General features: G+C 40.3%; 1 protein-coding gene across 1 annotated transcript in view; it reads right to left on the reverse strand.

Annotated features, from left to right (window-relative positions):
• The window catches only part of gtf2f2b (general transcription factor IIF, polypeptide 2b), a gene marked incomplete at both ends in the record, with an annotated part of 78,451 nt that extends 68,365 nt beyond the window's left edge, over positions 1–10,086 (reverse strand). The window contains 5 exons of the mRNA XM_084084091.1: positions 1,886–2,033; positions 7,773–7,791; positions 7,906–7,976; positions 9,372–9,500; positions 9,922–10,086. Coding sequence (XP_083940217.1) covers positions 1,886–2,033; positions 7,773–7,791; positions 7,906–7,976; positions 9,372–9,500; positions 9,922–10,086 — 532 coding nt within the window. The remainder of the gene's footprint in view (positions 1–1,885; positions 2,034–7,772; positions 7,792–7,905; positions 7,977–9,371; positions 9,501–9,921) is intronic.
• Positions 10,087–12,738: the final 2,652 nt, after the last annotated feature.

The raw sequence follows: 12,738 nt of genomic DNA on the forward strand, positions 1-12,738 counted from the left end.
GTAGATGATCTTATAAAAAAAAGATGTTATTATTGGTAAATCACTTCAGTTTAATACAGGACAAGGGTTTTTAATCTCATCTCTAATGTCAAGCACTCTGTAAAGCAGGGGTCTTCAACAGGGGGTCCGGGACCCCTAGGGGGTCCTCAGAGTTACTACAAATTTCGTGATTTTTACATTAACCACTTCAACCATGCGTCCCTATTCTGAGGAGAACTTTAGCCAAAAATAGCAGATCTACAAGCACACAACGCCTCGCGCTGCGAGGCGTTGTGCGCTTGTAGATCTGCTATTTTCGGCAAAGAGGTTTGGTGTAGGGGGAAAAAAGAGCAGACCAAGTACAGAGTGGGTCAAGTTTACTTAGTATGGACGGTTTATGTGGTTAAAAGTCTGAAAACACACATTAAAATGAATCCAACACTGATGACAGTGCTGTCAAACAAGTCTATGAAGCTATCTATGAAATCTATGAAAAGATTATATTCTATACAATATATATTGGGGGTCCCTGCTTTATCTCTCTCTCAGCCAAGGGGTCCTTGGCCTGAAAACGTTGAAGACCCCTGCTGTAGAGAAAACATGGCATATTCTCCATTAGCAACGAACCATGGTGAGGCTTTGCTTATAGGCTTTCTGATTCAATACGGTTTCATTTCAGAAACAACTAGCTTTTTTGTGAGTCACAGATTCACGAGTCACTTACTGTGACTTGTGAGTCAACTCGTGCGTCACCATCTTTGTTTGCTGAAACTGTCTGATTCACTTATGAAAACATTATTTCAACGACTGGAACAGCAGACGTTTTGATGAGCTGTGGCGATGCTTTGACAAGTAGCTACACCAGTAAAAACATGCAACCAATCCATTATCACATCCCCACTGTCAACCTGGCAAACATGACAACTGGCAGGCAGCCAACCGAAAGGACCAGTACAAACACAAAATGGTGGTTCTTCAGTGGTTCTTTGGGGTGGTTGAGGCGCAATATATCATTGGTTCTCAAAGTGGGGTCCGGCCAGCGAAAGTAGTTAACATAGCATCACAATCACCTTAACCACTATGTCCATTTATATGTTGGCTATTCAAAAATAGCAGATCTACAAGCTCACAGCGTAGCCCTTCCTGCCGCGCTGCAGCTTGTACATCTGCTATTTTTGAAAATATTTGAAAAATATCGAAAATGTTTGGGAATCTAGAATAATTTGGATTTATTTTATTTTATACAAATCATCTCTTCTGGGGGTCCCTGGCACAAAACCTTTTCAGATGGGGGTCTGCGGCCAAATACATATCAATTTGGAACATGAAAAGGTTTGAGAACCACTGCTATATGGCACCTCTGCTGTACAAAGAACCTGTTTAGCCCATGAATGGTTCCACTACAAGAACTAAGTGCCATGCAGTATAGCGTACAGTATTTCACAGTTCTGGGTTCGTTTCCGTTACGCTACGACTGGGTTTCAGATGAACTTCTCAGAACCTAATTTGGGCCCTAGCTGCTCAGGAGGTGATGATAACCCTGAGTTCTCAGAACTTAAACCCAGAACTTAAAATAGCAAAAATATAAAAACATATCTCAACCCAACACGCTGTGAGCTTATAGATCAGCTATTTTCACTTTTCTTCATGGGTTTTATGACATACCTCTCCTTTCAGGGGTGGTTCAGGTTATGATGTATATAACAAACAAACAAAAACAATCACAGAACTTCACAGGTTCCGGAAGGTTTCAGGTCCTTGAAGGTTCTGGGGTTCACCCTTCATGGTCGAAAAGTCCACAGGGGGTCCAAAATGATTTGGACCCCCTGCTGTCTCAGGTTTCCATGGGTGGGGTCCCGACCCCTGGGGCATTAGAATGGGGGTGGTGGACCTGTGTAGGACTGACCTGTGTGAGACTGGGTGAAGACGGCCAGGTTCTGTCCCGGGGCGGTGTGCATGGTGAAGGGGTAGTCTCTGGGAACCTGCAGGGTCTCGCTCTTCTCCCCCGGGGAGCTCAGCGTGGACAATGCCTTGCTCAAGGTGAAGGACACCTCCTGGCAAAAACACGCGGCAGAACAAAACGTTTCATTGATCCTACTCAAAGACGAAGACACAAGCTCTTATATGGACGACACGACACTAAGATGTTCAACACGCCTCGCTAAAAATGAGAAAGAGAAAAAAACATTCGTTTGACGCCATTTTGTACTGACGCTTTGAGGCCAAATAATATATCGTTGCTGTCGGGCAGAAACCTCTTATCTCCATATTCTAACTTTTTGAGTTTTTTCGTAAATTAAAGCCATACTTCAGTGGTTTTCAACCAGTGGTCCGGGGACCACCAGTGGTCCTTGAGGGAGTACCAGGGGGTCCCCAGCAAAATTAGTTAATAGCGTCACTATCATTTTTAACCACTTAGCTTTGGCTATTCAAAAATAGCAGATATACAAGCTCATAGCGCGGCACTGAGCTTGTAGATCTATTTTTGAAAAACCTTGAAAAAGCGTGCATATCTTTGAGTATTTATATTTTTCAAAGCGAAAATTAACTGATATCTTTGCTTCTGGCGGTCCCTGGCACAAAACATTTTCAAAGGGTGGTCCGCGGCCAAATGTATATCAATTTAGGGGTCCATGGCATGAAAAAGGTTGAAAACCACTGCCCTACTTGATCATACTACAGCGTCACACAAAAGCATCAAAGGCTTCGCGCCTCGTTTCGAGCTTGTAGATCTGCTACTTTTGCGGTGTTTGAATTTGAGTCCTGAGAAGTAACGGTTTTGGACATATGAGGTTTCCACCTAACAGAGACGATATACTGTATGTGTACAGTATTTGTATATATATATATATATATATACAGTTACTTCAAAGGCTCTGTGCGCTCAAATAAAAACAACTGGTCTTTGAACACCGTGGGGTGCAGATTCCAAGCAATACTACTAGACATCAAAAGAACAAAACACACTTTAAGTTTACAGTCTTTTAACCCATTTCAATCCGGGAACGCATCTGTCATTTTAGATTTCTTTGGCCATTTAAAAATAGCAGATCTACAAGCTTATAGCGCTGCACAGAGTACCGCGCTATGAGCTTGCAGATCTGAAAAAAAAAATGTATCTTGAAATGTTGCGCAAATCTTTGAATATATATTTTTTAAAGCGAACATTTGTAAAATGTTTCGTTCCAAGGACCCCCCAGAAGAAAAGATTTGCGTTACAAATGTCCGCTTAAAAAAAAAATATATATATATATATATATATATATATATATTCAATGATTTGCACAAATTTTCACGATTTAAAAAAAATGCAGATCTACAAGGTCACTCTGTCACGCTATGAGCTTGTATATCTGCTATTTTTGAAAAGTCAAAGAAATGACAAGAGATGCGTTTCTGGATTGAATGGGTTAAGGCATTTAAAGGAGGAGTTCACCCAAAAAAATGACTTATTTTCTATCAAATGCATACCCCATGAAGCCTTGAATTCATGGATTTATTTAGTTTTTGTCGCATTCCTAAGCCAATAATTTGATGCCCTGTTGTATTTCCGGTAGGAGACACAAAGAATCTACTTTGTGTCTCCTACCGTATACATTAGCCGGTAGGAGACAGGAATCAAATTATTAGCTTAGGAATGCGACAAAAACACAAATAAATCCATGGATTCAAGGCTTCATGGGGTGTGCAATTGATAGAAAATAAGTCATTTTTTGGGTGAACTACTCCTTTAAGGCATTTAATGGGCCGCAGCAGCAGTCAAGGTTACAACCTCCTGGCCTGTAGGTGGTCCAAGCGAAGGGCATTGCTTAATGGTTATATATATATATATAAACCCACAGACAGACTTAATCACTTTCATGTTCAAAAATCTTCAATGCATTGTGAGCTTGTAGATCGGCTATTTTTACAACTTTTGTGCAACACTGTTTAGTCGTGCGGTGATATAAGGCAGTGGTTCTCAACCAGTGGTCCAGGGACCACCAGTGGTCCTTGAGGGGGTTCCCGGTGGTCCCCAGCTAAATGATGGAGAGTTGGTAACCAAATGGACCCTTACAGATCTTTAACTTTTGAGAGCGTAAAATGAAACCAAATGGACCCTTATAGATCTTTAACTTTTGAGAGCGTAAAATTAAACCAAATGGACCCTTATAGATCTTTAACTTTTGAGAGCGTAAAATTAAACCAAATGGACCCTTATAGATCTTTAACTCTTGAGAGAGTAAAATGAAACCAAATGGACCCTTACAGATCTTTAACTCTTGAGAGCATAAAATGAAACCAAATAGACCCTTACAGATCTTTAACTTTTGAGAGCGTAAAATGAAACCAAATGGACCCTTATAGATCTTTAACTTTTGAGAGCATAAAATGAAACCAAATGGACCCTTACGGGTCCATTTGGTTTCATTTTACGCTCTCAAGAGTTAAATTATTGTTAAACATTGGCATTACTTAATTAAAGAATTGTTATTTTGATCAACTTTTGCCCGTTATCTCTCCTAACGGTACCACATCAATACAGCAAGGAATTGTGGACAAAATCATATTCTAAGTCTTGGGTCTGAGAGGCTAAATCTCATCAAACGGTGGTTCCGTGGCTCAAATGCTGAATAAATAATGGACCTTGATATAAAAAGGGTTGAAAACCACTGCTATAAGGCATTCATTTGGCCATTGGTCGTCCACCATGAGGCGTCCACTGAGATACACGGTTTCTGCCCGACAACCACCATATACTAAAGACTAAATGACACAACTTTGTAAACATGTTACCATGGAAACAAGCCTCTGGCAAAGGACCAAAAAAAGCCTGCTAAGTGATGGAGAAAATTATTATTCCTAGATGAGTAAGATGCTCTTCCTGCAATAATAGCAGTGCAGGAAAACGAATGTGGTTCTAGATACTATATATATATTTTATCACAGGTTAAAAATGTATAAATTGTTAGTGGTGGAAAAAGTACTCACATTTGTTAATGTAGAAATACTCTGTTACAAGTAAAAGTCCAGAATTCAAAATGTACTTGAGTAAAAGTGCAAAAGTATTTGTATCAAAATATACTTAAAGTACAAAAGTAGAAAGTACTCATTATGCAGAATGTTCTTCACAAGTTTGCAAATGTATACAATGTATAAGAAAATGTTTTGAAAATAGCAGATCTACAAGCTCGTCGCGATGCGACACATTGTGAGCTTGTAGATCGGCTATTTTCAAATGGCCGAAATGTATGGGGTTGAAGTGGTTTATGTATGTTTTGTAATAATAATCAAAAACAAAAAGTAACTAGTAACTAAAGTTCTCAAATAATTGTAGTGGAGTAAAAGTACAATATTTGCCTCTGAGACGTAGTGGAGTAGAAGTAAAAGTATTGAAAATTGGAAACACTCCAGTAAAGTAAAAGTACCTCAACATTTTACTTAAGTACAGTACTTGAGTAAATGTACTTAAGTAAGTTACTTTCCACCACTGTAAATTGTTATAGTCCATCTCGTCTCCTTTGACTACCTTATGGCTAGTAGGTACCGTACATCTCTTAGCAGCTAAAGGAATATTATTTCATTTTTATAGTGTCTTTGAGCTGCTTGCAATGCAAGTAGTGATGAGATTTAATATTAAAAAGGTATTGTTTTAGCTTTAGGCTTCACCAGCCTATATTCAAAGTTCTTGGGCTGGTTTATGATACTACTCTCCCAAATGTAGTCATTGCCAGTTCCTTTAGAAAGAACTAAGGGCTCACAACTCACTTTTATAATGCTCCAGTCCAAACTTCATTATATTAGCTGTCAACATAATAAAGTTTGGAGCATTATAACAGTGAGTTGCGAGCCCTTCTTTCTACATGATTTCACTGTTCAAGCTATTTGACCAGGCACCAAGTCCAAGATATAAGGGAATGTGCCTTAAATTATTCTTGATCATTGCTTTTGATTGTATTTTTTTTTTCTGTAGGAAACATAAAAAAGGGATCTTTACTCACGACCCTTAAAAATGGGCCTGTGACCCAAAGATGGGTCCCAACCCATAATTTGGGAAACACTGGCATAGATCACCATGTCAGTCAAGAGTTCTACTGGCTGCTCAGGGGTGCTCGGGGGCGGCGGAGCCGTTAGGGGTTAACCCATTAAGACCGGGAACGCATCTCTGTCATTTTAGATTTCTTTGGCTATTCAAAAATAGTAGGTATACAAGCTCATAGCGCGGCACTATGCCGCGCTATGAGCTTGTAGATCTGCTTGAAAATAGCAGATCTTGAAAATAGCAGATCTTGAAAATAGCGGTCCGGGGCGACGCGTTGTGAGCTTGTAGATCTGCTATTTTCAAATAGCCTACGTATAAAATAGGGCTAAAGTTGTTAATGTATGTTTTATAATATAATCTGCAAAGTAACTAGTAACTAAAGTTTTCCAATAATCGCAGTGGAGTAAAAGTATAATATTTGCCTCTGAGGTGTAGTGGAGTAGAAGTAAAAGTATTGAAAATTAGAAATACTCCAGTAAAGTAAAAAATACCTCAAAATTGTACCGTACTTGAGTAAATGTACTTAGTTACTTTACACCACTGACTGGCAGTAAGCAACGGTTCCGTCCTCCGCGTTGAATGCCATTAGCTTTTATTTTCTTGGCACTGAGCTTCTGGCCGATCTAAAGTACCTGCACTCCATACACTGTACTGTAACACTCTAAATAATCCTGTCACTCTATAGGCTACTCTGCACATACTCAAGACATATGGCAATTTTGACACACTGGCTTGACTGTGGACGGTCACTCTGTTCCTGGCAAGCTACAGTAACCTAAGCTAATTTCCCCTGGGATGCATAGCCGTATAAGTGTCATCTGATCATATATCTCAGCAGGGTTGGATTTGCTGCCGACCTACAAGCGAAACGATGCGATGCCTTATGAGTTTGTAGGTTATCGGTTATTTCCGATATTTCTCATATGAAGCAGTACATACGGCTCAAGTGGTTACAAATCAAACCCTGTATCTCAGTCAGGATACAACCCAGCACATTTCTACTACTGGCCTTATCTCATCGGATAGTGTTGTACCACGTAAAAACTAAACATCTATACTGTTGAACGATGCTATTTTAGATGGGGCCTCTGTACAGAGGCCCCATCTAAAGTTGTGAGCCAAACTGTACAGACATATTTTCAGACACAAATAAACCAAATCATATTCCTGGCAGCTTTAACGAGTCATTAATGTGAGTGAGTGAGTGAGTGAGTGAGTGACAGAGATGTGTGTGTTCTAGGTTTGTAGTCATTTTAGGTTTACAGTGACACCTAGTGGTGACTATGTTTTATGACTTCTCATCCCAGTCAAGAAAGGGAGCACTTTCAAGTCCATGTCAGTGATCTTGTCTCACTGGCTGGTGAAACTGAACTACTGTACACACTGTTGTATTAAAGCATTGGTTTGGTTCTAGATCAGGGCCCAATTGAAAATCTTTAAAGTGTTCACGGCTTACCCATCTGACCACTGTGGGTGGGCCTTGTGCTTTTTCAGAGCCTGTGTATTTGAATAATAATTCAATCGGTGTTCCGGCTTGGATCGATGGAGCAAACATAAAAACATAGTATCATTTAAGTTGCTATTTATATGTGACACAATGAAAAATATTTTTCAAGGTTTTAAAGAAATAAAATAGTGTTTGCCAATTATTCGGGGGGCCCACTTACAATACCTTAGCGGAACAGAGGAGAACCACTGCATTAAAACACGTCTTATATTTATTTAAATTACATTAACTTAACACAACATAACAGTAAGTATTAAAACTCACCTCTGTTCTCCCATTTTTCCTGGGAAGAAAATAAGAAATGCCATTACATTTCCACAATAACTATACATTGAAATTAACATATTCGTATGTTATACCAAAGATATATATCCAAAGGACTTAAGAAAATGCTTACTTTCCAATTTTCAGTTTCCCCACTTCTCTCTCTGCAGAATTGGTCCATTGCTGGGAGAGATACTTGGGAACCTGATGGAAGCGAGGGATGAGAAAGAGAGAGAGAAGTGAAACATGGAGGGAGGTTATAGCAGGGGTGTCCAAACCATATTTGAAAATATGAAAATACATTAGGGCCGACTGTATCTCCTGTCATACTGTACCTTTGGACCATAAGAAGGTCACATACAAATATTACAACCATTTGATTTAACTACAGTGCATCAATAGTCTTTTGTTGGCAGTGTAGTCAAATGTAAGCCACTCATCTGTGCTATGAACAATAAAACAATTCAGTCTATATTTCACATGCATGCACTGCTATTATATTTACACTCCAATAAATTGCATTCAAATTTTTGTTCATACCAGGTGTGAAACGGTCTCTACAAAAATGTACATACACTGTAAAATAAAATAAAAATAGCATTTCTTTTACATCTTGAGAATGAGACTACATAAGGCATTGGTTCTCAAAGTGGGGTCCGGTGACCCCCAGGGGTCCTTGAGGGAGTTCCAGTGGGTCCCCAGCTAAATGATGGATAGTTAGGAACCAAATGGACCCTTATGGGTCTGTAACTCTCAGAGCTAAATTAACATTGATTTTACAACATAAATTGAGGTCCCAGGGATAGAAATGTCATTAAATGGGGGTCCGTAGCCTATTGCATGTCAAACTGCAGGGGTCCTTGAAATTAAGATAGTTGGGAATCACTGCTAGGGCCGTAAAAATCTTCTCTTATGCTGGTCCCTGGCATATCTTTTCCAATGGGGGTCCGCAGGCTAATAAGTGTCAATCTGCCTGTCTGCCCAGAGCTGTACATAATACATTTTATTATAATACTACAGGGCCATATAAAATATGCCCTCATGCCACTAGTATTGGCCCCTGAAGCAGGGACCCCCACAGCGGAACATATTGTATAAAATGGTGTTGCAGATTTAACTTTTAGCTTCATAGACTTGTTTGACAGCACTAACATCAGTGTTATGTAAATTAATGTGTGCCAAATAGGCCTACACATCAATTTGATCAAACCTTGACATGAAAATGTTTGAGAACCAGTGGTGTAAGTACATGTACAAGTACTGTACTTACAAATTTGAGGATTTTTTTACTTTACTGGAGTATTTCCATTTTTCTATACTTTTACTTCTACTTCACTACATCTGTCTCCACACTCCACTACACAACTAGTACTTTTACTTTTGGTACTTTAAGTACATTTTGATGCCAATACTTTTGTACTTTTCCTCAAGTCAATTTTGAATAGCCTACTGGCTTTGACTTGTTCCAGAGTAGCTATAGCTACGGTATTGATACTTTTACTCAAGTAAGACATTTGAGTACTTTTTCCACCACTGGTTTTAACAATAGTTTTGATAAAAATGTGTTTGTTTGTTTGTTTAATTCTACTTCATACTAACCTTCACCAGCCAAACACCTGTGCTTTGTTTGATTCCACTCAAATCAATATCCGCCTTATTGTTGTTGTTGGACATTTTTACATAGAAAGTTTGTTTACACACTTTGGGAGAGACCTTTCTCCTCTTTCTCTTCGACGTGCATGTCATGTGATGTCACACCGTAAATGGTGACGTGTTGAATTATGTGACCCCTTTTCGCAGGACAGCTGCAACTAATTAACCTGACCTGCCAGATGAGGGCGGTATAGGCTCTATTCACAGCAGCCATATGATGAAGAAATGCACAGGTGTTACCAATGACACTAATGAAGGCTCTGTTCCATTCTGGTCAATATTTCATCATACATAAAGCTAGCCTTCATAGACATGACTCATGGGATATTCTGGTTTTGACTAATGATATACAATATGTCACACAGATGAGGTACAGGTACTTTATTCACACTTATTTGTGTTTTATTTATGCTTACCGAGTAAACTGTCAAGTCTAGGCTAACTACTAACACAAAGCATTATCCAATACAAAAATTGCTTAGTTAGATAAACTTACAACACTAGAGAGGCAGGCCAACATGGCATCTCTTCTCTGCCTCCTCAGCTCCATCCTGGCTCTCCTTGCACGGATTCTCCTCCTCCACTGGGCAGCCTCCTCTTCAGCCTCTAAATGCAGCATGCCTACAGCCACAGCAGCAACTACAAGACGCTTCTGGTCCATTCTTGTCCCGTTGTCACTTGTAAAATGCTTACTTGTCTTTCTTGCGTGGTTATTAAACTGTTACAGCGTCCACAGTCGACTGTCTTCCACAACTTTGTTGGCGGCCGTTGGCAATTAAACAATTAAAGCCAGCGGCGTGGAAAAACTCTTAATAGGCTCCAGTACAATACAGTAACATTAATATTCATATTAACCGGTGTGATTTTATAATTACACTAACCCAAATATATGGGCTACATTTTTATGAAAACAAAAATAAGAAAGCTGTTTTAACATATCATATTTTGTTTTAGAAATGCTGAAAAACAGAGGGTGAGCAAGATGATGTAGATCCTTTAAGGATGCTCTGTGCTCCCCTCCTACAGCTCTGTGTAGATTGTGTCCATGGCAATTAAATAATGTTCAGCTCACACTGCCATCCAGTGGTGAAAAGACACCCAGGGCTTATTATTCTAGTCCAAGGGTACTGTCAGTTGAGCATAATAAGAGTCAACATGACTCAACAAATAGGCCTGGAGCACAACAAAATGATGGAGCACAACTAATATTTCACCCACTTCTGTACACTTCAGAGAGTGTACAAATGGAATCTGTATGGTAGAGCATGTTAATACAATATAACTAGTATAATAATGATATACCCACTGGACATGACGCTAGGTAGTATGTCACATGACATTCAAGTACACGCATTTCGCAGGGACTTATGGCCAACCGAACCCTTGATGCTGAGTGCCCTCCATCTATATAGTGCGCAATTTCAGTTTTTGGATAGGTATGACCCGGCCAGGGAATTGAACCCCGACTCCCGCATTCTCAGAGCAGACACTTTAACCACAAGGCCACTGACCTGCTTTATTCAGGGTGGCTGGGGTTCAAATCACTGGCAGCTGGCAGGACATAACGTTTTACTGATTGACACTGGGGAGTTTTCTGTGTGTTGCTATCGCACTCGCAGTGGTTCTCAAACTTTCCTGGATCAGGGCCCACTTGAAAAATCATGAAAAGCGTTCACGGCCCACCCTTCTGACCGCTTAACACGGGGGCCGACTGATTGCCGTGTGAAGTGGTCAGCTGGGGGCAAACATACATCGTCAGAGCATGTTTATTTTAACGATCAGTCATTCAATCGCGTTCCGGCCAGGATCAATGGATGGACCGAACGTTAAAGGTTTCATGACGTTCAGTTTTACCACACATTAAAAGTCTTTGTCATGGTCCTTCAAACGTGTATAGAAGGTTTTAACAAAAAATTCCACTCCATTGATCCATGGCAGGTGTTTTTCTCTCACATTTCTAAAGCCTTTTCAACTGCAATGAAAAAAGAAATCTTTGCCTGCGGGTGTCGCTGGTGAGGGATTTTGCCTGTCAATCATCGCCTCTGCTCCGCCCCCCCAAAGGAAAGGATAGGGGAGGGGAGGGGCGAGGAGGAGAGTGGGCGGGATTAATCGACAGTGACCTCACTGTCGAAGGGCCAAGCTCAGATTACTTTTCAGCCTAATTATTCAGAAAATCCACTGAATGTTCAAAGTTCAGATTTATTGGGTGTAATTGAGGTCATAAAACCCCCCAAAAAACATAAAAAATTAAAAAAGTGAAAATGAATGTCATAGAACCTTTAAGTTTGAGTTCCTATTTGTTGGTATCACAATAAAAAGGTTTCAAGGAAAGAAACACTGTGACCTTTTTGTACGTTAATTTAATGTCATATTAATGTTATATTACCACTAAAGTCTTTGCCAATTGTTTGGGGGGCCCATTCGCAATATCCTCACGGCCTGCACCAGTGGGCCCCCCGGCCCAGAGGCTTCTGTAGGACATAAAAGTTTACGGATTGCTGCTTTAAATGTGACACTGGGGGAGATGTGTGTGTTGCTATTGGATTGCACTGGGATGAAACCGTTGTGGATCATTTGACATTGAAGGTGTCTCTCCTCCTCCACAGCGTTCTCATTTCCTCTGTTCCTGCACAGATCTGTCAACGCCATGGCCACCAACACAAAGCCTATGTGGCCAAATGTACCCAAAGTGTAGTAGAATGTGAGTAATAGACATTGTGAGGACAATTCTCTGGGTCCTCACAAGAGAAATGCTTGTTTTATGGTTTCAAAGGATTTGTGGAGCTAGCTATAGGCTTAACCCTAACACTTTACAATTAGGAAAAGATTAAGGCCATAAGGTTAGGATTAGACATTTAGAGGTCAGGTTTAGGGGTTGGGTTCGGAGTGTGTGTTTGATTGAATACTTTGATTGAATACTTTATAAGCTTTTTGCCAAAAATAATGAACAGGAAAGTACAGTTCAAAAGAGGATTTTAAACCCAAGAAAGCCTATGGCTTGTTTCCATTGGGGTCCTACATACTCAATTCATCGAAACATTTAATGACAAATATACAATACTATATGGGGGGGGGCAAAGTATTTACCATATTTAGATTTTGTGAATGTAACCTTTACTGTCTGTGTGTGTGTGTGTGTGTGTGTGTGTGTGTGTGTGTGTGTGTGTGTGTGTGTGTGTGTGTGTGTGCGTGCGTGCGTGCGTGCGTGCGTGCGTGCGTGCGTGCGTGCGTGCGTGCGTGCGTGCGTGCGTGCGTGTGTGCGTGCGACCGTGCGTGCGACCGTGCGTGTGTGCTCTGTGAGCTCTCCAGCCGT

This window comes from Gymnoscopelus microlampas (genome assembly GCF_963454915.1).
Source record: "Gymnoscopelus microlampas genome assembly, chromosome: 17".
Classification (NCBI taxonomy): domain Eukaryota; kingdom Metazoa; phylum Chordata; class Actinopteri; order Myctophiformes; family Myctophidae; genus Gymnoscopelus; species Gymnoscopelus microlampas.